At 39.4% G+C, this 26,593-nt stretch overlaps 1 protein-coding gene across 1 annotated transcript in view; it reads right to left on the reverse strand.

The window, feature by feature from the left end:
- Window positions 1-26,593, reverse strand: part of ptprt (protein tyrosine phosphatase receptor type T) — a 289,634-nt gene that overhangs the window by 130,489 nt on the left and 132,552 nt on the right. Inside the window, exons 12-14 of the mRNA XM_042406727.1 lie at window positions 17,829-18,030; window positions 14,438-14,540; window positions 10,261-10,537 (exon numbers count right to left, since the gene is read on the reverse strand). Coding sequence (XP_042262661.1) covers window positions 10,261-10,537; window positions 14,438-14,540; window positions 17,829-18,030 — 582 coding nt within the window. The remainder of the gene's footprint in view (window positions 1-10,260; window positions 10,538-14,437; window positions 14,541-17,828; window positions 18,031-26,593) is intronic.

The following is a 26,593-nucleotide window of genomic DNA, read 5'->3' on the forward strand; positions in this document are numbered from 1 at the left end:
TATTATAACCATATTGTGAAGGAATGCTCATTATTATAATTAGAAGATTGTACAATAAAAATAAAGTGATAAAACATTTAAGTAAGTGTATTAATGGCACTTAACCTCTTAAATTCCTGTAAAATTTACCTAAAACATCTATCCAAGGCATACCTAAAGTAAATTGAAAGGCAACACTATGAAGTCAGAATCAGTCTAAGTGTTACTGGTATTGAGTAATAGAAGGTTGAACACACTGAAGTAGAAGGCTTTTATTTCCACCTGAATATTTTTTTTTTGCAAACAGATGACTGTAGATGACCTATAGCTGGGACTTATTAGCTGGAAAACACAGTGGGACCACAGCATGGAGCCTTAACTAGTCCAAGTTCAAATTTAATAACAATACCACAGAAAAAAGCCATTTAGAGACACCAAATAACCCCTGCTTCAGAGTAACTGAAGCATAAACACATTTTAGTGCTTTGGTCCCTTGTTGAAACTAAACTTTATGCATATAAAAGAGTCAAAATAAGTGCTACGGTGGAAAAGCAGTTTGTACACAGCAAACTATTTAAATTCACATAATTTCAATGTTGTGGCTTTATAGAAACCATTAAAGCTGCATATTGTCATTTTCGGAATTTCATTGGCTCTGAAAGGTCAAGTGAGGTGTCAATTGAAACTTCAGAGTGCAGCCGCCATATTGATACAGAGAATATGTTGAAGATTAAGACATCTGCTGGCTAATTTGAAACTATGCAACAGTGGTTTATGGATATTTATCGATGTAATAATGTGTTTTGGACTAAATATTTTACTAGATTGGATATGACTGGACCTTTGCGGATGTAACAAGACCTTTTTGTTAAAGTTGTATCAGTCAGTTGAGTAATATGAGGCTTCATAGGTGAGTAGCATGAATTTTGGATTGTTGCTGGTGGTCTGACTGAAGCGTTGATTGTACCTGCTGTTGTGATTGTATCTTGAAATCGTTTGCATCAATCGATTCGCAAGAATCTTAGCTTTCCGAAGATGTGTTGCATAAGTACCCACTTAAAGACACAAGTTGTGTACATAGCATAGCGTCAAAAGATGCTAAATGTGAAAAAAGTGGGGTTTTTTTAGACGTCTTTGTTATTTACAACCTTTGATTCAACAGATTCCAATGCCTATATTTCAGTGTGAAGCTAGTCCCTACTACATGTTGACATACATATAGTGACTTAAATGCTTATAATATGATTATATATGCAGGCCTATGTGTCTTCTGACCTGCAAGTCATCAGATCAGTACTTACTGACAGCATCTCTGCACCTCTGTCTCTATCTATCCCACACTCATTCCTTCTGTGAAGCCTCTACATGCTTCCAGTGGCCTCTGTTTTTTGCTTCCACCCTTCCTGTCATTCTCTTTCAGACGGGCTGTCACTACCTGAAGAGGTGTGTGCTTTCCTTTATTCGAGATCTTTTCATTCCTTCACTGCTCCTGTCTTTTCCTCTTTTCTTCCCTCAATGATGTGCTGTCACCGGTAAGTGTACGTATCTAACCCACTTATTATAGAGAGATTGGCCTACTTCACATGTTGGCCAATTTGTCTTCATCAAAGACGATGACTACAGCAGCTGTCGACACTGACGCCTGTCACGCATTTGAACGAAATAACTCCCAAGGTTCTGCCCGGCGTAGATTTATTTTCCTATACATTTTTTCCTTTTCAGGTCATATCACTACTGAGTTGTTTTCTTTTTCTTTGAAATCTGAAACCTGAAACTACAAGGCCTGTCTTTCAATGTATTCTGGTAGCTGAAATAACAGCAGAACTTTATTAAGTCACAATATGAAGTGCATGAAGCGTATGGGAAAACAGTGGCAGGTTTGAAAATCCAGTTTTTTTTACCCTCATTAATATATGGAAAGGGTACAATCAAGCTAAAAATGAAAGGCCATAGCATACAAATGGTAACAGCTTGCAGTTTGGTTAGCTACTGGGTTGCATAAATGCTTTATACTGTCTGCAGGATATTAGGAAAGACTAATTTGGAAAATGTACTTTAACTGATTATTTTAAACTGTTTATGGTACTAAAACGGACTTGCAATGGGTTCAGCTATATGACGGTTTCTGGTATTTGACAGTCTAAGCTTGTCTTGAAAGTGTATACAAGGTAAATCAGCAGAAACCATCCAATCATATAATTTTGGTTGTGGGTGTTTTCTCAGCAGTTCACTATAGCGATAATTGGTATGTTGTTTGTATTGTTATTATACATGTAGTTATTATTTCTACATAGACATTTCAGATCTCCACGGTGACAGCAGCGGTGAATGTTGGGAGATGCGTGACATCTCGTCAGAGCCTTAAAGTGGAGGTGTTTTTACCTGTGCTAACAAGAGGAGTCCTTTCTAACAACCTACTGATGACGTGCTCAAAACTACATGAGTGTCCTATTTTTTGTTTCTGTTATGATGTTAAAATTTGAACACATTTTGTGTACTTGACTTCAAAGGAAAATAGTTCCCTTCAAGGCTGTTTTGAGTATAATTGTCTGCTTCTCCAGGTCTGAATGACAGATGCCACACATGTACATACACAGTACATACAGTAAATAGGGGAAGGTAGCCAGAAAAGTATCTCGCAATGCTCAAAACTGATCACGATGATTGATGAATGATGTCAATGTGCAATGTGACATCTACCTGCAGGTGTCACACTGTCAGATTATGATGGAGAAAAATGGCATTGATGCAAACTGAGAGACGGAGTGAATAAAGTTTAATATTCGGTGTATTCTAAAATATTGTGGTTGAATTATGTGAAAGTGGATTTCAGTTTGTTTGCAATCAATCAGTCACATCAAAAGAGAAAGAGTATCGTGGTGTACAAAACAGGAGAAAGAAAAAAATTTTGTTCATATTCTGGATTTCACACATTTATTGTCACATTTTTGTGCTTGTGTCTGCATACTGATGCATCTGTCTTTGTGTGTTCCTGTGTGTGTGTGTGTGTGTGTGTGTTGGGGGGGCTGGCTTATGAAGTTAAAGAGCAGAGAAGATGAATGTTAGTAGATGATGGATGGTGTGAGCCTCTCAGCTGGATCTCTCCACAAGACTAAACACACCTGCTTCTACTACATCTCTGTCTGCTTCCCGTCTGTCCGTCTGTCCGTCTGTCCGTCCGTCTGATTGCTGTCTTCATCTAATTCTCTCATTTGTCTCATGTGTTTCTATCTTTTTCATCTTCTAACTTCAGTCTTGTTCGTTTACTCCTTTGTCAACATACAATATCTGACACTATGTAAGTCTTACAAAAATGTGAAGTAAATGTTTGGATAGGATTCACCGCTGATCTAAGAATATCTAGTTTGGGTGCTTTTTCAAACAGTGTTATTATTGTTTACCTGAGAACGAGTGCTCTTCGGTAAATATGATACTGTAAAAATGACTGAAATTGAGACTGAAATTGATCTCCAGGTGGGAAATTACTTGTTGAGACCTTTGCTTTCTATTAATTTCACTGATTACCCCTTTAAAAGATCTGTACAGAATGGTTGGATTGATTCCATTTGAGAGAAGAAGTACTGTACATCTGTATATCTTTACAATTTCTTAAAAGGAGCTTAAGAGGACATACAGGAAGAATTTAAAAGATGAATGCATTTTGTAAGCATTAATATGCCCCACTAAAGAGATAAAACCAGTCCAGTGATCCCCTTTTTCTCTTTTTCTTCTTTGTGCAAGGTCAATCAACTAGTATACACATAAATAAAGTATAGGGATGATATTCCACTTTAAAATGATATATACTATATGTATGTTCAATGGAAACTCATTGAGGATAAACATAATGACATAAAACTTTTATTATAAACTAAAGCAGTAGTCCAAATTTGCTACAGTAGCATATCCCACAGCTGTTTGGTCTATGCTATGTATTCAAGCAACATTAACAACACAGGCCTGTCATATGAGTGGACTTTCCCATTCTAAGTGTGGTGTATATCCTCCATACAGCCACCATGGGAATAAGATCAGTTCCCTGAGTACAGTACCAGTGATATGTGTTTTCTAGAAATTGGCCCTATCCTGCCTATTTATGGTCCATTTAGAGGCCCGGCTCTTCTGGATTCACAGTCACCTCGAATAGAAGCGATGCATCGTCTGCGCTCATGCTAATGGGCTAAAACCTCAGGAGGCCGCTAGAAGCAAAGTTAATAAACGTAAGGCCAATTTATTGCCCTGCCTCGATCCAGAGAGGCTGGGAGACGAGAGGTGGGAAGTTGTTTATGGTGTGGAGACCGGAGACACGTTGTGTGTGTGTGTGTGTGTTTCTGTGTGTGTGTGTGTAGTAGTTAACTTTGTTGAGTCTGACGAGAATACTAAGTGTGTATGGGAGATGCAGCTGCTGTGTGGGTGAGCTTGCTCTCTTTCCATTTATCTATCTTTCTCTCTCTCCACTGCTCTCTTTCTCTTCCTCTCTTTCTTTCTTTCTTTCCATCAAACATTCGGTTGGGTCGGTGTTGGGACTGACAGGCAGAATTTCCAACCATGTGTTTTCTTTTTGACCTCTGGATACAGTGATTGGTTGTTGAGGTTCCCAAGCAACCTAAGGTAGCCCGGGCAACAACTTTTTTTTTTTTTCTGTCACTCTGTCTTTATTTATCTCCTTTTCACACTCTTTCACACTATCTGTCTTTCTCCTCCATATCTCCATGTCTCAATGACTCCAGTTTTGTTAATGGCTCTCTTGAAACAGACACACACACATATAGAAAAACACGCACACAAAAGCATGAAGCGTATACATTATCCATCCACACACACACACACACACACACATACACACATACACATTTTAGTTGGGCTAAAGGTGTGGCTGATGTCAAAATCTTTCTGTCACCATGCATGCACACACATAAATTCTTACTCAAGCATGTACACACACACACACACACACACACAGAGTGAGAAAGAGAGAGAGAGAGAGACAGAATAAAAGTGCATTAAGGGATTCTCGAGTCAGCTGAGTGCATCTTGATTGACATCCGCTGTCAGTTGGTAAAAATCTCTCTTTCTATCTGTCTCTCTCCTACAACTTCCAAAATCTGCACTCTGAGGCTTGCTTGGTGTGTGTGTGTGTGTGTGTGTGTGTGTGTGTGTGTGTGTGTGTGTGAATGACGTTGATTGTCAGAGTGCCTTGGCCAACCCCTGAGGCTTTTTACTTGTCAAGAAAGGTGTCTGGCTGCATTTTTCACATCGCGGGAGGGCATGTTTTTTTTTTTTCTGTGTGTGTGTCACAGTTTCCTTTTGTTTTGTGCCATTTCTCGCCCCATTTCTCCTCTCCTTTGTCCTCCTCCTTTGTCTTTCTACTTTCTACCTCAACAATTCCATCCTCTCCTCACTTTTCTCATCATTACTTTTTTTTGCGCTTTTTGTCTCTTCGCTCCCTTCGCTCCTTCGGTCTCCGGGCTTCCTCGTCTGTCTCGTCTCATTTTCCGTCCTCCCGTGGGTTTAATCTGAATTTCGTATCCTGTATTTTATCCATTTAACTGATGTATTTATCCACACTGACTTAGTAAGGAGTTGGCCCGTGCAACGATATCTGTGTTCCAGTATGTCGAGACAACCTCTCTTCTTCTACTCCTTCTCTTTAAATCAAAACTTCTACTTTTTTTAATTTACTTCTCAACCCTTGTCCATCTGTCCTCAATCATGCTATGATTTCAGGTATTTCTTTCCTTGTTCCTCTCCTTCTCATTCCCCTACTAGTTTTGCTATTTTTTCCATCTTTACCTCCTGAATAGACTCATCAGAGACCGCTGACAAGGGTTGACAGATGGAGGTAGCCGGGTACATGGCCAAAAGTATTTTACCTGGAAGCTAGCTGCAGGGATTTGCTCCCAGAGGTGTTGGATCGGGTTGAGTTCACCATTTCTTTATGCACGAGGCTTTGTGCGTGAGGACATTATCATGCTGAAGTGTCTTCTCTAAACTATTGCCACAAAGTTGGAAGCACATTGGTATGCTATAGCATTACGGTTTCCATTATAAGGAACTAAGGGGCCCAGCCAAACAACCTACAGTATGTTGTCACTCACTTTGGAGGACATGAAGATGCTTTTGGCCGCCTCTGTGGATCACATGACCCTTACGTGTCATATTGACCCATCAAGAGTCTCCTGTGTCTCTTCATCTCATCTCATCTCATCCCTCTCCCACTCTTTCTTTTTAACCCTGTCCTCCTCCAAGTTCCCCTCCAGTATTATATCTTCTTTAATGTCTCTTTCACTCTTTTTAGACTTTTATTCCCCCATCCCTCTTTCGTTCTTCCTCATCCCTAAGTCCCCGATCACTCTCTTGGCTCTTACTTCTCTTACTCACAGCCCAGGGCACTTTATTCTTGTCTCTGTGTGTGTGTGTGTGTGTGTGTGTTTGTCTTTAATGTGGGTGGCTTGTGTGTATGTGTGCACATATGTATGTGTGTGTGTGTGTGACATTACACAACTCCAAGGGAGACATCAAAATTGCCGTTGGTGAGCAGTTTTAATGTGCAGTGCGCCGACTAATTGGCACAATGATGGGAGATGAGAGACTGGCATCAGACTGATGTCACCCCAGAGGGGGAGAGAGAGAGAGAGAGAGAGAGAAGGAGGGAGGGAAAGTGAGAGAGAAAGAAAGAGAGAGATGGGTTAAAGCAAAAAAAATAAAAAGGAAGAGGGAACTGTGTGAAAGGGAAAAGGTAGGAAAAAGAGAGGTAGGTGGACAAATAAGGTGAGAGTAGATGAGAATGATGAGATTGATTAGGAGAGAATGCAAACAGAGGAATAAAAGAAGCATGCAATATGTGCGTGAATGGAAGGAAGGAAGGTGGGAAAGAGAGACGGGGTAAGAACGAGAGGGCAGAAGATGGAGGATGACGGGTTAAATGAAATCATAGGAGGAAAGGATGAGGTGGGCAGAACACACAGAGGGAAATGGATTTGGGAAAGAAGAAAGACAGGACAATAGAGGGAATTTGGGGAAAGGAGGTGAGACATGATTTTTTTTCCTATTAGAGCGGCGACAGAGACGGCAGCAGTGAGCAATGAGGAGATGGAGAGTGGGTGGATTGAGGGAACGATTTCTTCTAAATGTTATTGAGGGTGAAATAGAGAGAAAGTGACAGAAAAAATGGGGAAAAAAAAGAAAGAGGGGAAGAGAGATGTTCTCCTTGATGGACAGGTGGAGCTCAGAGGGGGAAGAAAAAAAAAAAACTAGAAGGATTATCCAAGACATGCAGAGAATGAGGAACAGACTTTCATCCATTGGATCAAACTATGAAAAACCAGCCATGTCCTCTAAAATGTAAATGAGGAGTTTCTTTTCCAACATGAGGCTTGTGAAAAATAAAGACACCTACTCTCTGAAAATGACTGACAGCAATGAAATTTAAAAAATTACAGGACTTTGTGAAGACAGCAGATAACTTAAATCCTTGATTGACAAAATATCACTCTCACATATCCGTACCGCAGCGGTATATAATGGAGATATTGAATTTTAGAGAATAAATTATTCAAATACTGACATTCTTCTTCGTGGCTCAGCAGCCAATTCAGAGTTAAATGACAACTGGCCACAGTGGATTCACTGGCCAGTTTAATTTTCTCCGTGGCCAGCAGTGTGGCTAAAAAAAGGACTGACGCAAGATCTTTATTGTCCCTTTGTGTAAAAGGAGACATGTCCTTCAACCAGACCGGGTTGGGTTCAAGCTGTTGTCATAAAAACACTGAGCCTGGTGACAAATCCTTCATGAAGGCACTAAGAGTCTACCAGCTCTAGGGCGGCTGTTGTGTATCTGACCGTGACCCGCCGCTGTTTATTGACTTCCTTGTGAAGCGAACAAGTAAATGTGCAGCTCGGAGGATCAAGAAGACCGTCCAATGACAGCATTGGTTGAATTTAGTGGTGGTCTCTTGTCATCATTTTAATATTTTAATGGACTCTCTCACAAGACAGTGCAGAGATATAGCATAATGTTGGTACAGCACAGCTAGAACTGCAACAAACATCAGAAAATGAATCAGCATATATGCCACATTTGATGGTTCCATCTTCAAATGTGCAGATTCACTGTTTTTCCTTTTCATATATGACAGTTAATTGAATATTTTAACATTTTAGACTGTTAATCAGTCAAAACAAGCAATTAGAAGACACCACCGTGGCCTCCGAGATGTCGTGAATGCCGTTTTTTGCACAAGTTTTTAACATTTTATAGCCTGAACGGTTCATTGACTAATCAGGAAAATAAGTGTCAGATTAATCAGTAATGAAAATAATCATTAGTTGCAGCCCTGATTATGGCAAATCCTCTTTGGTGGGTTTGGTGTACAAAGGTTTTAACTTGACACCGGAGACCATAGCTCATATCCCATCTCATTCAGTCAGTCAATACTGGTGTCTTTAAACCTTGACAATGAGCTTTCCCCCAACTTTAACCAAGTAGTTTTAGTTGCCTAAACCAAATGTCTAACAATGACACCTTTAGTTCCACCATGAACACCATGAGATACTGGTGAAGATGCCAAAAAAAAAGCAAGAAAAGTGGACCTTTGAGTTTGAGATTATTTTGTCATACAGCCAAAATTTGGGTTAAATCTTAAATATGTTGAATAATGAGATGAATAATGAGAAAAAACTTGCATCCATTGTTTTATTGTTTACGTTCAGGAGACAAAGCCCTCTGTTGTCATTCCAAATCTTGTGCAAATGTCTCTCAAAGACAAAAATGACCATTCTGCTACTTGCAATAGCTGGGTCGTTAGAAAAAAGAAAATCAGAAAACAGTTTCTCATTTGGATGGATGCAAAAAAAAACTGCTTTTATCAGCAGAAAATCATAAGTTTTATGAATGTGGGTCCATTTTTTATGCTTGACTTACTTATCAAATCATCTGGGTTACAGTGGTTGCACAGGCTTTTTCTATTTACTTTTCCTCCACAAACCAGCCCACCACCCCCACAATGCTCCAATCCATGACCCAAACAAACCTCACACTGATTGGATTGACTGAGATCCAATCAAATAAGGAATTCTGATATGACTGGATTTAAGCTCTGCACATATACAGAGCACACTCACACAAGCACCCACACTTTTAAATGCATACTCATCTGCACACTTGTTCAATCATGCAAGAATCCCCCCCACCACCACCACCACCCCCCACTCACGCCCACTCACACATACTCTCTCTGAGGTAGTGCATTGTGGGAAATCAGGAGGAAGAGGAGGATATTACATCACAACGTCAGCCAGCTGGGCCAGCCCCTGCTCGCCAAACTAAGTTACTGTGGTTACGGCAGTGGTAAATTAAAGCAACTCTCACGGGAGTTCAAAGTATTATGGAAATTCAAAAGCCAAGTTCAAGTTGTGAATGAGTTATGAGAAGGGTGGAGGCGGGGGGAGGTGGGCGAGGTGTTGTTGTATTTGCAGAGGGTATAATTGCCAGACAAAGAGGGGACGCAAACAGACAGATGAATTCTGGGAGTGAAGATTACTAGAGGGAGTTTTCTTCTTGTCTTTTCTTTTTTTTTCTGATAAGAGGTGACATAAAATTGACTTTGCTGGCATTGCCAGCTCCTTAAGAGGGTAATTCAAACAGCTACTGCCACAATAAAAAAGATCACCTCACCTTGGTGTGGCCAAAAGTACTCGAGAGTTTCAACTTAGGGAGGTGTGCAGCAGTTTTCCACCCTGTGATGACTTGCCTTTTAACACATACAAGGCTTTAAAGCTTGCAGGGACAATGGCCACTCTATCCTTTCATACAACTAGTTGATGAATGGTTCCAAGAAAGCAAACTTTTGTTTTCTTTTTGTATTCTTTGAGTTTCTTCTATCAGTTTAAAATGTTGTTTTAAGTTTTCACATCCAGCCGAGGAGAAAAGACCCTTTTGAAGACCAATTTTAATGTGATTTTAGCAATTTTCCAATTATTCCAATTCCAATGAATTTTGTTTATAAAATAGATGGAGAGACAGTCCTGGTAAATCTGCCACAGCATCTGTTTTGATACTATGACAAAAGTCAGAAATGTTCAAATTCTACACATTTGAGCAAATTTCCACTTTTTTGACATGAAAGGGATTAAACTTTAAAATATCAGCCTTTCAAAATTTCCAATCAATACCTTTTGGTACCCATGAAAACACCCTTCATTGTTATAGTCATCACTTTTGTGTTTTTTTGCACCTTGTATTACATCCTTGTGTATCACTCATACAGTATCGAGACTCACCCCATTGGCTCTGCTCATGGCCTGGTAGTAGATGCTGTAGCTCTTGGCTGGTGACAACGGAGGATTCCAGAAACCGCCGTAGCTCTTGTTGTCTCCGACTGTGAACGGTTGCACGACTGTGAGGCTGGACGGCGGCAGTTCAGCAGCGATGTAGTAGGGCGAGTCCAAGACGGAGGCGTTGCGGAAGCTGACGGGGGCGGAGAAACACTCGGGGGCCTCGGAGGCTGCACGGCGGGTCTTGGACTTACGTTCCTCCTTCACAACGAGCTGGTAGGAGCTGAAAACACAAGTAAAGCTACATTAGTGCCTCTTTTTTGAAAATATGATGTTGTGTGCTGCTTGAGTGAAACTTTATACCAATCTGACAAAAGAAAAGGAGAAAATTTAGAAAATGTACTGTTGGTCCAGCTTTGACTGGATAAAGCAATTTGTTTTCTGCTATTTGGGTGACAGTTTTTCTGTCAGTGCGTGGTTTCTATTTCTTTGTTTTATCCAAGCGGCAACCTCTGAGGCTGTAAAATGAAGCCAATGTGGAAGTGCCAAAAACTGCAGTTCCTTGAATGGCCACTTGAGGCTCCAAATTTTATTAAGCCGTAAAGTTATGCATAATGAAGGACATGGCTGCTTTGAGTGACAGGTCCACCAGCCGCTAGGTGGCTTGTTTCAGCCATTCGGCCCACCTCTTTGCCCATTTTTGATTGGCTGGGAGTTACACTGCCAAGATAGTGACAGCCGGAGTGGCTCGCTTGGAGCTTCAAAACCGCTCTTCAGAAACGAACGGGTGACGTCATGGTAACTACGTCCATATTTTTATACAGTCTATGGTTTTATCCCTACATCGTGAATTGAAATGTTAAAACAGATTCGGGTTTTTTTTGCATTATATCTAACCTAATTCAGCTAAAACAATTATCTTTTTGAATCTGACAGTAACACTTATCCCCACTATTCAATCACTATGGAGCACCTGCTATTAAAAACTTTTAATTTCCAGAGTGCCTGATATCTATTCTGGCACAAAAAGCATTACCAGTAGAGATCTGTGTAGAATCTTCAGGAAAATGCTCACTATCCTGTAAAAAGGAGTATAATTTGTTCCACGGGTCACTTTTTTCCAAATGGTGGATATACTTCGGAAGCAAACTTCAGCAAAATTTCTAACAAAGTAGCTGGCAGATCATTTATGGTGCTGACTCAGCAGCAAAGTATGAATTAAAAGTAAAATATATATATATGTGTGTGTGTGTTTGAGAGAGAGAGCTGTGAGGTCTTCCTTTTGTATACATGTGTGCTCTCATACACATTCATCAGTCCAGATGTGTCTCTACCAACCTTGTGTCTGTGTGTGTGTGCACTCTAGCAAGTGTGCTTGTCCTGCACGTACTTTAGCAGGTGTGCCCGTGCATGTGTGTGTGTGTGTGTGCCAACAGGTGCGTGGAGGAGTGTTTATATACTTAAAAGGTCTATCTTTTCATGTGTGTGTCGGCTCTTGCATGTGTGTGTGTGTGTGCGTGTGTGTTTCCATTCCACTCTGAGAGGCTTCATGAATGGCTGAGGGCTTCTTTAGTGGTCAGGACAAACGCAGCGGCCCTCTGCAATTACCTCCGTCCTCCACGCCAAGAACTCACTTCACAATTATACGCAATTAGGGAAATGTATGTTTCTGTGAAGGGGGCCGTGGCCAATTATCCCCAGCTCCCGTTTGGCAGCTTTCATAAAAGATAATTGCTGATGACCAAAGATGAGTCTCTCGCTCTCTCTCTCTCCATATTCATATGTGTGTGTGTGTGTGTGTGTTCTTGTTCTTCTCTCTTTGTGAGTAACAATTTGAGTTTTAGACCTTGACAATGAGGACATTTTGGAAATTGAAAAGAGTCTGACAAGTAAGGACATATTTTTGGCTCGTGAGGACATCTGTAAACAATGTGGATATTTTTGAGAAGTGACAACATTTGTAAAACGTGTGAAAAGTGAGGGCGTTTTTAGAGAACGAGGACACTTTCGCTCATTAGTACTACTTCACAGTTTAGATTTGGTTTGAGGTTTGAGTTCTAACTAAGCGTAGGAGTAGAGGATACTGACGTACATCTGGAATGTGAGTATTTTTATAGGACAACATATTTTCATCATGGATGTTTATGAGTTTGTGATGATTATCTGCACTCACAAATGCGTGTGAATTGAAATCCACTTTTAGCTTTTGCAGCTGCCTTCCTTGTGCACTCGTGTGAATGCGTATACATCCGAGGATGTGATGTGTGTGTCTGAGCGTGCGTATGCTGTATACATTATTGTGTCTCAACCACAACAGCTGCTCCTCTTAGTGCAGCTATTTCAGTAAACATGCCTCATCTAAGCTCCTGAGCTCGAGAAACAAGGACCTCTATGCGAATAAAAGAAAAAAAAAAAAAACTCACCACAATTCTTGCAAAAACATTATTGTGCACATTAAGCAACAGATGGCTTTTTCCCTGCTACTCTTCATGCATCTGTTGGCACTTAAAACATGTAATACTTGCACAAAACACATAAGCAAACACTTTAAGGGGCTTATCTCGGGCTGATAAACACAAAGATGTTAGCGATTGGAGTGCAGCCTAATTCAACACGAGATATATTTGCCATGTGTGGGTGATAAATGGTGAGATATGGTATGGGATTTACAAAATTAACACTAAACCACTGACCCACGCTCACATTCCACAAATCCATTTCCCCAAGTCCAAATTGAAGTGATATATATTCTCCACGCACCCTTGTCGAGGCTGTATTTCCCTAAAGGCACGGAGAATAATGTTCTCCTCTACACCAATTAAATGGATGAGATCACATGTTCAAAGTGAACTTTTAATTAAAAAACATGCTGGCTGAAAAAAGGAGAGAGGAGGAAAAGGAATAAATTAACTCTGTGTCAGAATGAAAAAAAGATGTCAGAATAGAACATGAATGTGTTCATAGTATTTCTACATTTTTGAAGAAAAATGTACTCACTACAGTATGAAGAAAGAAATGCTAGAAATGCAACCTGCTGCTTTTCACTAAAACTACTTCAGGATTAGTTGTCACTATATCATCTTTCAAAACGTTATAAGCTCACAGCCTGATGTTAGCAATATTAGCACTAATGCAACTTTGCAAAGCATATTAGGTGGCTATTTGTTGACTAGGGATGTGCAGAGGGCCCAGTGTTTGTATTTGTATCTGTATTTGTTGAGGCAGCAAAATTATTTGTATTTGTATTTGTATTCAAATAAAAGTGCACTTAAAAATCCTGTTTTTTGTTTTTATTACACTTTTAATTTTAGAAAATTAAAGATGAAAATTAAAGTGATGTCCGAATTAAGAAATATGCGTCATGTAGCAGGTGGATGTGACTCCCCTCAGAGCAACTATAAATGACCTGCTCGCTGGTATTTGACATGTTTTGTTTTTTTCTACCCAAAAGCAAATGATTTTAAAAATATTTGTATGAAACAAAAATTTGTAAAAAAAACCCAATATTTGTGCTTTGCCGAATAACGTATTTGTATTCGGGCACACCCCTATTGTTGACTGACTGAATGAAGAGTTTCTAGAGTTGATTTATGAACTGCAAGGGATACTGTATGTCTGTTGTCTTGTTTTTGTGTTTGCTATAGTATGTCACATATGTGTTTTTGTGACCATGATTGCATGTTTGTTTGTGTATTACATGAAAAAAACGCCCCCCCAAAACTTCCTTTTTATCCCTTTAATTCAACAAGCCGTCGGCAGGGAGCTTCAACTAAAGCAGCAAGTCTCAAATCGTCAAATTACCATCAAACATTTAGGCTTGTCATGCCTGCTTGAGGTTGAATTCCCATATGGCAGCGGCTAAAAAGCTACCAGGACCGATGTGATTGATGACGAGACGTTTCACTGTCAAATTTATAAAGGGTCCCGTTCTCCGAGTTCCCCTGCATACAAATTGGACTTTATGTGTGAGTGACTTTAATGGCTTTAAAGAGACCCTTGAGGAAGACGAGAAGGAAAAGTGGTCGGAAAGAGGGGAAAAGAGGCAGGAGAAGAGAGATGAGAAAAGGGCGGGACAGGAGGGGAAGCTAAGACGATGGAAGGAAAGTAAAAGAGATGCTGGGAGAAAAAACAAGATTGTAGGAGAACATAAGAGACAGAAGATAAGATTCAGAGGTGAAATTACCTGATAGGTGCTCCACGTGATTGGGCAGGTTTCAGCAGGATGGTGATGGTAGTCTCTGTCTCGTTTAGTGGAGCCTCAGACTCGTACTCTGGCATCATGGGAGCTGATGGGAAAAAAAACAAAAAAACAATGCAGAAATTGACATTTGAAACCAGGATGCCTTTTACTGAAGGATGGCACTTCCAGCTTTGGAAGCGGCATTTAATAGCCTAGCATAACTTTTAGAGCTATATTTACTGTAGCTGCAGTATAATCAGCCCACCCCTTCCTCCCAAATTTCATCAACCCAACTAGTACCTTTCTAAATTGTGTAGTAGAGCAGAGACACAATGAAAGATGGGTTTTAATAAGTAAAATATGCAAGTTTTCTTAAATCGATAAACAAATCATGATACAACAAATGAGGTTTACGTATTCTTTCAGGTTGGTTTACTGTGGAAATGCATATTTCAAGGCTGTCAGGCCATATTTCATTATTTTGATTTGATATAAAAGAAAACAACAAACTCATGAGGTAATATACTGTAAAAATATATATCAGCAGAAGTTCATATATTATTTAAAGATTTGCAAACAAATATAATCTATAAATCTGTTGGGGCTTAGATCTTTTAATTTTATTTTAACATTGTCGTATCATATCTTGACAACAGTAATCTCATCAGGTGCTATTAAGAGCAACAAAAAGACGGATGTATGCGTCACTCCGAAAGGCTTCTCAGACGTTTCATTTCATTGGGGGTTTTTAATTTCACATCTGTCATGACCTCATATCGGAGGTGCAGCATCAACGCCTATCTGAGTAAGACATCAACGTTTTTTTTCCCCTCATTGATGTGGCATTTAGGTTATTAACACCGAGTCCAACCCCTCCTCCCGTGTCCATCCATCTCTATCTGTCTGCATCATTTAATTTATATCTCTTCATCCTTTGGTCCCTGAATGAGATAATGAAGATTGGGGATGGCGTGATATTTGGAAGGAAGACATCTTTGTTATCTGTGGATTTTTTTTTTTTTTGTCCCTTCTTAGCAACATGTTGTTAAGATTTGAAAGGATGATGGAGGAATGGGGGCTCAGTGGAAAAGGTCATGTTAAAACCCCTGTAGGTGTTGACAGATAGGACGACACCGATAACACGCTGATGACACATTTAGACTGCAGTCTTCTGCGGTTCGATCAGCACTCAACACCGCCGGTAGGTTGAGTTCAGGATTCACTTGTGTAGTCGGGGGGCAGGAGGGAGTTTAATTCACAATCTGAACTTTTGGAAACCTTGTCAGATTTAAAACTAACATCATCCAGGAGGTTAAATGTGATATGTGTAGCATTTTTATCTCAAACACCCTTTGGTATAATTAAAATAAAGTGATTTTATGCCACATTTACCATAAACCTCATGACATCTTGTAACAAGTGGCCACTTGCTGCTTCCAGGACTGAACGTGTATGACTGCATGAATATTAAAAGATGGTAGCAAAGGAAAAGAGCTGGCCGTACATGAGTACATAAAAGCTACAAAAAAAGATTCTCTCTGCTTCATATCACGTGTGGATTAAGTCAAGTTACACTGATCAATTACGTAATAAGATTAATTAACATTAAAGCGAGAAGCTCTCTTCAAATCATCTAGGGACAGGGATTTCTGACTTTTAATACTAAAAAGAGGGTAATAATGAAAATAAGGTTGTACTTAAACACAAAAGAAGAATTTCTGAAAAGTAGATGCAACCTCACAGTAACTATAAGTTACTATCTTTAGGCATCAATACATAGATTTAGAAGGAAATTGTGGAGATATATCACCCTAAGAGCAATGTTTGTTTCTTTTCAGGTCAATAAATGTTGACAACCTGAATACCTCATGTGCGAATTACCTTTATTACCAGAAGTAATCATTTAATTTACAGATCCCACAACTGAAATTAAGATTGAAGAAATCTAATTACAAAAAAAGTGACTTGAGAAGTTACTTTCTAACACCATATGTTGAAATAAATCTCTCAGGATGATACAAGGAGTCAGTTATTTTATGTGAGGTCGAGCTGAGCAGATGAATGTTGTTCTGGTAATAAAGTTTGTCACCTCTACAAGAAACGTTGGCAGCTGTTCACCTCGTGCATCATTGCCTTCGCTGCTCTACATGATCGTAAGCCTCCTAGAATTTGCAACTCCTCAATAAAATTCAGAATTTCCCTGCCACTGTAAGCATTTGATGTAAAAAGTTATGTCTGATAAACAGTTCTATAAACAGTACGAAGCATAGTTGTAGTTGCATTTATCCTGCATGTAATGTATGTCTGTGCTTTAATGCAATAAACCACATTTATCCTGAAACTATTCTGCATCGTTTTGTTCATTTGTTTTTTTCCACAAAATGCTCCTCTCAGTGATAGAACAACAGTGGTTTAGTGTAAAGTTGGTATTGTGAGAATTACATCTGTGGCAGCTTTTGGCTTAAAGCTACAGTGAGTGTCTCCACAAATATACTAATAACAAACATTGCTAAAGGTTACAGCTACCTTAATGAAGAGGCAATAAAAATAATAACATCCTGTGAAGGACAGAAAGACAATCAGACTTCCATGTGGGAAGTAATTATTAGAGTAAGATAAAAACAAAAGGAAAAAAAGAAAAGGTAGGAATAGAGACAGAAGATTAAAGAGAGGGAGAAAACGATCGAGACACCGAAGGAGACGAGGAAAGCGGAAAAATGGAAAGCGATGGAGAGACAAGAGGGAGAATTACGTAGAGCTGAAGAGAGACAGACAGGGTAAGTCAAAAAGATAAAGGGCGAAGAGAGACATACAAAAAGTGAAAAGAGAAAGGGTTTTTTTTTTCTTTCGAATCAGTCATTCTGTCATTTAAACAACAAAGAACACCATTCACAAAACAGTTGGAAAAAAGAATAGAGAAGTCCTCTTGTTCCAGAATAAAGAAATGCATTAACATCAGAGGACATTTCACAGTTCTTGCTTCGAAAGTTGATTGTTTTCCTTTTTTTTTTTGCGGTGCCGTTGACATTTTCTATGGGCCGAGGCGGGTGACGTAAACAGACGGTTACAAATGGAAAGAAAAAGTCAGAGAGATATGAAAACGGTCACTCTGACAAACAAACAAAGACACAAACAAAGACACAAACAAAAACAGTGACTGGCACATTCACAGAGAAACTGACTGACATGACAACCCACCATCTGGCCCACAAACAAGCTTTCTTTACCTCCTGTTATTGTAAAAATAAACATGAGTGTGTCACAATATCTGTGTGATTATGAAAGATCAAACAAATGTCATATGAACAAACACATTTTTAATGTAATGATGCAAACAACCAAACAACAGCAACTCAAAACTATTAGCGCTTCAAAGATCTAAAACGTCCTTTACCTGCTATCTTGGTGGTGATGCGGGTGGTGACGGGCGGGCCGAAGCCCTTGTTTGTGGAGGCTTTGAGGGTGAAGAAGTAGGTGGTCCCCGGATAGAGACCGACGAACAGGTGATGGGTCTCGTTCCTCAGCTTGAACACCCTTCCCCTCTGGGTTGTCAAATCAGCGCTGGGGTCTAAAGAGCTCAGGGCCTTGTAGGTGATCTGGAGGCAGACAGGAGACATACAGTTCAACACATTTAAGCTCTGGATGTAATGCAGTTTACTTTGGCTAAGGTTAGCTTAGCGTAGCATACTGTATTTTCAGTTATCATAGCTTAGCATATATATATTTGAAAGTACTGTAATTTAATTAGGATTCAGGAGTTTGTTTGTTTATTTCTGTTGTAGACCAGCAAAGTTTAGTGTAATTTAGAGCCTCTTGATGGACTCATTAGCTTATAGCATCAGCAATAACTGATTTTTTGTCGTTTTGTTGTTTAAAGTTGTGGCTAATTATTTCACATTACAATTGGCTGCCTTTTTACAAAATAAGCAGACATGGAACAACATTAAAATTCATCTGGAGTCTTCTTTATGTGGACAAATGTCCAATTATCATTCTCCTTTTAGCAGTTTTTGACCAATTCCTGAAGAAAACATCCGACTCTTTAACTGCTAAAGGCTAAACTGAGATGACGGTGAACAAAAATAACAATCTGTAGGCTGAAAGATGCTAAAACGCTATGTAGTGATTAAGAAAACTGCAGAGTCATGATCATTTTCTGTGGGTTCATCACTACGCAACCATTTTATCCATTGTTTATCTGAAAAATATTGATTAGCACAGTTTTGTTTCATTAATTTCTGCTCAAGATGTTTTATATCTTTTTGCCTTTTTATCAGTATATGTTACACAATAGTTTTATCCGTTGTTTATATAAAAATATGGCTACAAGGTAAAGCTAGCTTGCAGTTCTGAGGTAAAACACTCAAAATTAAACTGGATTTCTGATATTCAAACATAATATTCTACTAATTAAAGTCTAATTTATTGTTCACCTCAAGTATCTTCCTTGCTAAACTGAATATTACTTAAGCTGTGTGACGTTATGCCAATTTTCAGTTTTATATATGTAGGTTTTTTTATTTATTAGGGTAAACAGTCCAAAACAAACACCAAACTGTCACATTAGAGCAAATCCAATGAAGCCACCATGTGTTACTAAATTGTCTGTTAAACGTCATACAAATCAATTTTAGATTTGAAGTGATGTTGGCTCTTTACCACAGGTCTGTGTATCTCCACATGATCTCCACTTTGAGGCTGGAACAAATTGACTAAATTGACTCATGGCCACTAGACAGACAGAAGCACTTCAATAGTTTTTCCGTTAAAAGAAATGTCAATGTACTGTATGTCGTAATGTTGCTACTGGCGAATTTCCACACTCCACAACTGTCAATGACTGCACACATGAATTCACAAAAAATCACTCTCACACACAAACACACACACATACACACACTCATCTTTGGTCATCAGCAATTATCTTTTATGAAAGCTGCCAAACAGGAGCTAGGGATAATTTGCCGTGGTCCCCCTTCACAGAAACATATATTTCTCTCACACAAAATATCTCTCTCTCTCTCACACACACACATACAGAGAGAGAGAGAGCGAGAACACTGGGGGACAGCTGTCATTGTGAATGACAGTCAGTACAAAAGAGTATTGACTGGTGGGAAAAAACACGTTAATAGCAATTCAACCCCCAAACACACTTCAGCACTTCCCTGTGTATGTGTGCATGTGTGTGTGTGTGTGTGTGTGTCAGGACCTCTGAGGGCATTTCAGTTTGTCTTTCAGCCTCAAAGTCAGAAAAAAATAGATACATAAAGTGCGGAGGCAAGGTGAGAACAAGTGCGAGAGGTAGAGAACGAACAAAAGAGACAGATATGAAGACAGACAATGTGAGTGAACCAGGAGGCGCTCGGTGGAGCAAAAAAACCTCAACCGATGCAAAGTTCTTCTCCGACTCGCAAAGCTACAGCCTCTGGAACGGTTCATGACTCCTTTTGGTTTGTTTTCTAGGTTTAACTTCTTGACAAAACAGAACATGAGGGCAGCACTTTTAGCTGACTGACAACTAGGAAACTTTCCCACCAGCAGAAATGGAGGTCTAATTAATCTAGATTCAGATCCCCACCGAAATCAACAAATACTCAGAAAGAGAGTGCCCCCGTCTATCTTCTAGGATATCTCGCTATCAACAGACAAATGGGGTAAAACACAAACTTCTTCTTGTTTACATTCAACAGACTGAGTATAAGTGTACATATAGATATTAGATATGCAGAGGACCAAGTATTTGTATTTGTATCTGTATTTGTTGAGGCAGCACAATTATTTGTATTTGTATTTGTATTTGAATAAAAGTGGAAAGAGGCTTAAAAATCCTGTTTTTGTTTTTATTACGCTTTTAATTTTAGAAAATTAAAGTGTTACAATAAGAGTTCCCTAGGGAGCACTTCATTTGTGTCAGTAGTTCAGCTTTATCTCTGGGGAACACCCCCAACTCCGGGACTGATGTCCAAATTAGGAAATGTGCGTCATGTAGCAGGTGGATGTGACTCCCCTCGTTGAGACCTGCTGATAGACGTAACAGCGGAGCAGATAGTGATGTAATCGACCTGTGCGCTGGTATTTAACATGATTTTTTTTCTTCCTGAAAACAAATAATTTGTATAAAACAAAAAAAAAAAAAACACTATTTGTGCTTTGCCGAATAACGTATTTGTATTCGAGCACACCCCTAATAGATATAATGCAGAATGAAAGTGAAAACAAATAATACAGAGATCTGTCTCGATACCAGGTACAGTAAACACGTCTCCAAGCTGAATTTGGCTGAGGAGCTTTGTTACATGTTGTCCCTCTTTCCCATATATCCATCTTTCCTGTTACACTCTGCTCAGGCAAATCCACTAAGGGGTCAAAATAAATCTTTAAAGAAAGGCTGACTGAGATTGAGAACAAGAATGAACGAGACACCGAGCTTCAAACCATGCTTGATACTTGATATATCTCTCTCTTCATCCTCAGTACTCCTTATATCTGACTTGAAGGTCCTTAACGCCTCGTAGCTTCACCCGATGATTCGGACATCAAATAGCAAGAAACAAGAAAGACTCAAATCAGTCTGTTTCCCAGACGGACTTCAAAACCTGACAGACAAGGGTTTGGGTTTAAAACCAGAGTCGGTTAAGTTATGGTTTAAAAGTAGGACAACTGAACCTAGACTCAGACACCAGAGACTCACATATAAAACGGACAGTAAAGGTGAATATGACCATGTCAGATATATCATAAAGTCTCTTTTTAACAATGGAAACAAATTATATGTATAAGTTCTTTAATCAAAGTATTTATAGGTTTTCTTCCAATAAAATGACTTTTTTTTTTGCTTTCTGCAATAAACACAGAGTGTAAAAGAGCTGAAGTGAGTATATAAGAATATCAGAGAGATTCCAGAGAGAGAGTTAACTTAATGTACAAACTAATTATCTTTAAATGTCTTACTATTTGGTAATATTGTTCTCAATTTGCATGCCAGTAAAGAACACAGAATTGAAAACTGAAATTGAGATGTTGAGTGTTTTTCATCTTACACTGAGAGAAGCTCATATTTAGTCTCATTATATGAATACCATTGTGACAAAACACATTGGATAATAAAATGAATTGTAATGGGGAGGGGGAGACGGAAAAAAAAAAAGAAGTGGAAGAGAAAAATGGAGACCGAGGAGTGAAAGAAGAATAAAGAGCCGGAGCCAAACCGAGGCTGAGACACTGAACAAGAAAGCGTAAGAGAGAGAGAGAGAGAGGAAGCGAGAGAGCAAACAGAGAGCGTGATAACAAGATGTTTGTGTAAAACGGGTTGCTCGGAGGCTGGAGGTGATGTATGTGTGTGTGTGTGTAAGTGTGTTAGATTTCGGGTCGAGGTGGTGGGAGGAGGATCTCGGCACTTCACGCTCATGGACGTCGTGGTGGCCCTCGTCGCTCCATTTGCGGATTCGAATCAAAAGCACTGACAGCTGTGTGCCTCACTTCAACTGAGCCTGCGGGCCGGAGCGCTGATGTGTGAATGTGTCACTGTGGCTTTACGTGTTTGAGACAAAGAAAGAGAGGTTGATGGTAGAAGACAAGAAATAGGTAAAATAAAGAAAACAAAAACATGAGAGAGATAGAAAGACATGAACATGAACCTCAAAATCACTCCCAACCTCTAAGTAAGGGGAAAAATGTAAGTTGCTTTGGGCATAAAACATCTGGTATAATTTAGCTTGATAATGACAGTTCGTACGTTTGCACCGAGAAAATAAGACAAGTTTTTTCTCTCTCTCGTTTTCCAAGCACTTAAACTCCCCGGCTACAACGCAGACAGACAACTAAACGCCTCTCAGATTAAGGAACTTGGGGAGAAACCTTTAGCCAATAGATGAAAATGCTCCAAAATGCAACAGAAAGCCCTTGACAGAGCAGCAGTCTCGCCTTCTACGAGCAGCTGGCGTCTCCCAGGCCTGAAAGTTCGCCTGGCTGGCTGAATAAAACATGTTAAATCAATAGCTATTTATACAGACTGGGACTTAGGGGCTGGAACAATAAAATATCACCTATTTCATCTACGCTGCAGTTTTGGTTTGCACATCAATGGCTGTTATTTTATAAGTCATGAATGGCTCTCTATATTTTTATGGGCTTTATTCTCTCTCTCTGTCTGTCTCGCTGCCTTTTTCCCCTCATCTTACCTACTCGCTCTTTCTCTCTTCTCTCTCTTTCCATGTTGACTGTTGAGTATTTTCTTTCTTCTTCCCTTCTTCCTCTTCCTCTTCCTCTTTCTCCACTATTCTCTCAATCTTCCCACCGTTTCTTTCTCTCTCTCTCTTTCTATCTCTCTCTCCACGGTTGATCTACTCAACCATTCCCTCTCCTAGTTGATGTACTTGGAATCGGTAGAGCCATAAAGTTCAGGTTGTTTTATTGGCCAATGAAAAGGCAGGCGCGCAGCAGGGGCAGTGCATCTTGGGTAATAGAGTGTACGTCTGTGGGGGATAACTCACCGGAGGGGAAGGTGTGTGTGTTTGAAAGAGTGTGTGTGATTGAATTAGTAAGTAAGACAGAGGAAGTAAACATACAGATAGATACAGAAAAAGGATTAGAGGAAGAGGAAAAAAGAGGGAGAAAGACCAAAGGATAGATGGTTCAGTGATGGAGAGAGAGGGAAGACAATTAATGCCTGGGTACCACTTTTTTAGTAAGGTATCCTTTAGGTTTTGTTGTGACTAAGTGCTTTATAAATACTTCACAGATCATTTACCGCTGCTTTATAGATCGGTTGTAAGCCATTAGTAAGGACAACTTTTGGATGGTTGTAAAAAAATCTCTCTGGTCGGTGGTAATTCTCCTCCAGCACGGCGCTTCCTTTCAGTTAATTAACAACTTATTAACACTATTAACACACTGAAAGATGAAACAGTAGAAAGTAAGTTCTTCTCTGCTCTGTTCTTGTAAGTTCTTGCCTTATTACTGATCTATGCTGCATTAGTAAATGATTAATTAACCAGTAACACAGTTAGTTTAAATTAAAATAAGAGAATACAGTGTGTCTCTGCAGGTGTTGGTGCATCTCTTCGTGTGGTCTCACCCTGTGTGATCACAACACATATTTGTCCATGCAGGAGATTGATGCTGGTGAGTATTAGAAGCCGTAGTTTTTACCCAGTAGTCCTCTTCATCAAACACACCTCAGCAGCTGTGTGTGTGTGTGTGTGTGTGTGTGTGTGTGTGTGTGTGTGTGTGCCCTGCGGGGCTGCAGCATTCGGAGCTCTAGCCAAGTTTTATGGAAATAAACAATGTTACGAGGCGTCGTCGTGGAATCGCTGCTGTAGAAATGCTATTTTAATTCACGTTTGTCATTTACCATTTTTTTATTCCCTGTGCTCTTGTTCGTTTTATTAGAAAATATGTGGTGGCTTCGTTTCTTACTATCTCAGTGGTGTCGAATTAAGTAGGAACTATGTGAGATGTTTGTGTTTTATTTCTCTTTCATTCACTTGAGTGGACCTTGGAATTGTTTACTACCTCTCTATTATTCAAGCATTTAGTAGATGCTCTGATCCGAAGCAAATTACAGCAGTATAAACAGATAAAGTTGGGTTGAGTTAGTGCCTAACTCTCTGCTGTCCCTTTTAACAGTGACACTGGGGCTGAACACTGGTAAACTGGCAGACTTCCCTCCAGTCTTTATTATCACTATGTATTTATACAGACTGATGCCCAGGGGCTGAGGCTATAGAACATTATGTATTTCATCTACAGTACACTGCTATTAGGCACATCGATAATTGTTCCTAACTCTGAAACTTTATGTGCAGCACGTTTGCTTTTTCTTGCCCTTTGACTAAACTTCTTCTGTTTTGCTTTCAGTCTCATGTAACCTTTGTTTCCTTCGCTCTGTTGAATACTCAAAATCCTTTGTTTGAAGTGGAAATGCTATTCTTTACTTAATCTGGCGTATGAAGCTCTTCCCTCTGCATTTTTATAATAGTTATAAATCTTGTATGGTTCTGTGTTTAGGCTTTCTTCTTAAAATATGATAATTAGATGAAAATGATTTTATCTAACCCTAAAATAAATTAATAACCAACCCTAAGAAAATCGCCTTGGCAATGATGTCATTGTCAACATCTGTATGACATATTTGAAAGTGGATCCATTTGTGCTAGTTGTTAATGCTAATATCATAACAGGTTGTGGTATAAGATATTTAAAATAACAAACAGAATCAGAGGAAAACCCTTGCCATCACAAATCTACTATACTCTCTCTGTTTTGACACTTCCTGTCCTGCTCATTAGACACTGTCTCCAAAAACACCCCAGTGTTATATTTCATAATGTTTTATACCACCTGCTCTGCCCTCTAAAGCATAAAAAATAACACAATATATTTTCTAAAGTTTCCCACATACAAGATAAATAATAGCGCCATCTCCTGTCCTGCCTTTAAACTCTCTCTACTAACTGTGTCAAGGCCCCGATATGCATAACACATAATCCTTCTCATCTCTTTGCACCTTGACATTTGCAATCCTGCCTTCCAACTTAGTGAGAAAAAAATGAGCTTCCTAAGATGAATTCAGGACAGGAAGACGTTTTGTAACTTTCTTATAGTTGCAGTACAGAATAAAGCCTGGATAAAAAAAACTCACCGTGTACCCTGACACCTCCTGCCTTGCCCTGTAACATAGTCGGCACCTATTCTTTTCAATTCCAGCATTTCTGTTTTTAGAAGTTTTCATTTGGGACGGACTGTTCTCCTGCTTCCCAACTTTAAAATGTCAAAACATTCTGGGTCACTACGAATAGAAAGACAAACACACACATGTGCTAATACCAAGATGTGCACACACATACACACATACACACACACAGACGCACACACAGAGACAGACATACCAACCCAAATATGTATGTAAATGGAATAAATGCCAACATGTATGCAAATGCACACATGAATACTTATGCATACATACACAAAAACACAAATGGGAATCGGATCTTTGGTGTTTTCCTCGTCCCGTTTTTCTATTGTTCACAAGTAGATACATTAACCAGAGAAAGAAATAGCAACACATAATATTTCCTAGCCTTGCTGTATCCATTGTTCTCATCGACTCTTGATAAACAAACAGAAGCGAGAGAAAGAAAAACAGAGAGGGACAGAGCGAGATGAGGACTAAATATAGCCTGATAAAAAAAAAAATTTCCAGGCAGCACAATTGTTCTCAATGAGATAAATATACACAAGAGAGAGAGATGGGAAAAAACAAAAGAGAGAAACGCAGAGATGAGCGGTATAGCAATAATACTCTAGCTTCATAAATAGCTGAGCTGTTAATCTCTGACAAAGGCCTCGATCGCTTTATCAGGCTGTTCAATCGGCGGTCCAGAGGCAGGGAAGGGAAGAGCGATGGGAATATAAAGTTCAACGAATGACAGCGAAGAAGAAGTATTTTGGAAAAGTGCTCCTGCATTTGTCTAGTACGGCAGCCCATTGCAAGCAAAGTTCACATCAAAATCAATACCAACCTCCCTGCTATAAAAGTATCAAAGACTTTCTGGTGAGAAAGAAACTCGGTTCACCCAGGAAAAGGTGAACTCTAGAAAAATCACTCTAGAAAATCAGCCGTCGGTGACAGTTTGACAGAAAACGGCCTGAATTCGCATCCGATTGACACTCGTTTGACAGCCGCACGGCAACTTCTTGCCAAGACGAGTGACAGGAAGGGCACTCTCCCTCTAGATGCTAATGTAGACTTCACATCTCCCTCTGCTCTCGCTCATTAGTCACCACAGATCAGCGGTGATTATTTTTGCATGTTACGGCCATGTGATTGTCAATGTATCAGCAAGTTACAGCCATGAAAAATAGACACAATTTTCTTTTAAACCAAATTTCTATTTGTTTTGTATGTAACAGGAAATAAAAATAAGGACAAAATTAAAGCCACAGTGTTCATATGCTAGTTGACAATATCATGTCATGGTATATGCTGTATGTGCCAACATGCATGTAAAGAAAACAATATTAAACACATATAATATATAGAAATATAGAAAGGACCCTCAGTGCACAACAGAAACACACACATCAGGCCAGTAGACGTCAAAAATCTGAAATGTTGCATTTAAAACCTGGTATTTCTTTAAAAATGGTGAGTGA

This window comes from Thunnus maccoyii, chromosome 3 (assembly GCF_910596095.1).
Source record: "Thunnus maccoyii chromosome 3, fThuMac1.1, whole genome shotgun sequence".
Taxonomy (NCBI): Eukaryota; Metazoa; Chordata; class Actinopteri; order Scombriformes; family Scombridae; genus Thunnus; species Thunnus maccoyii.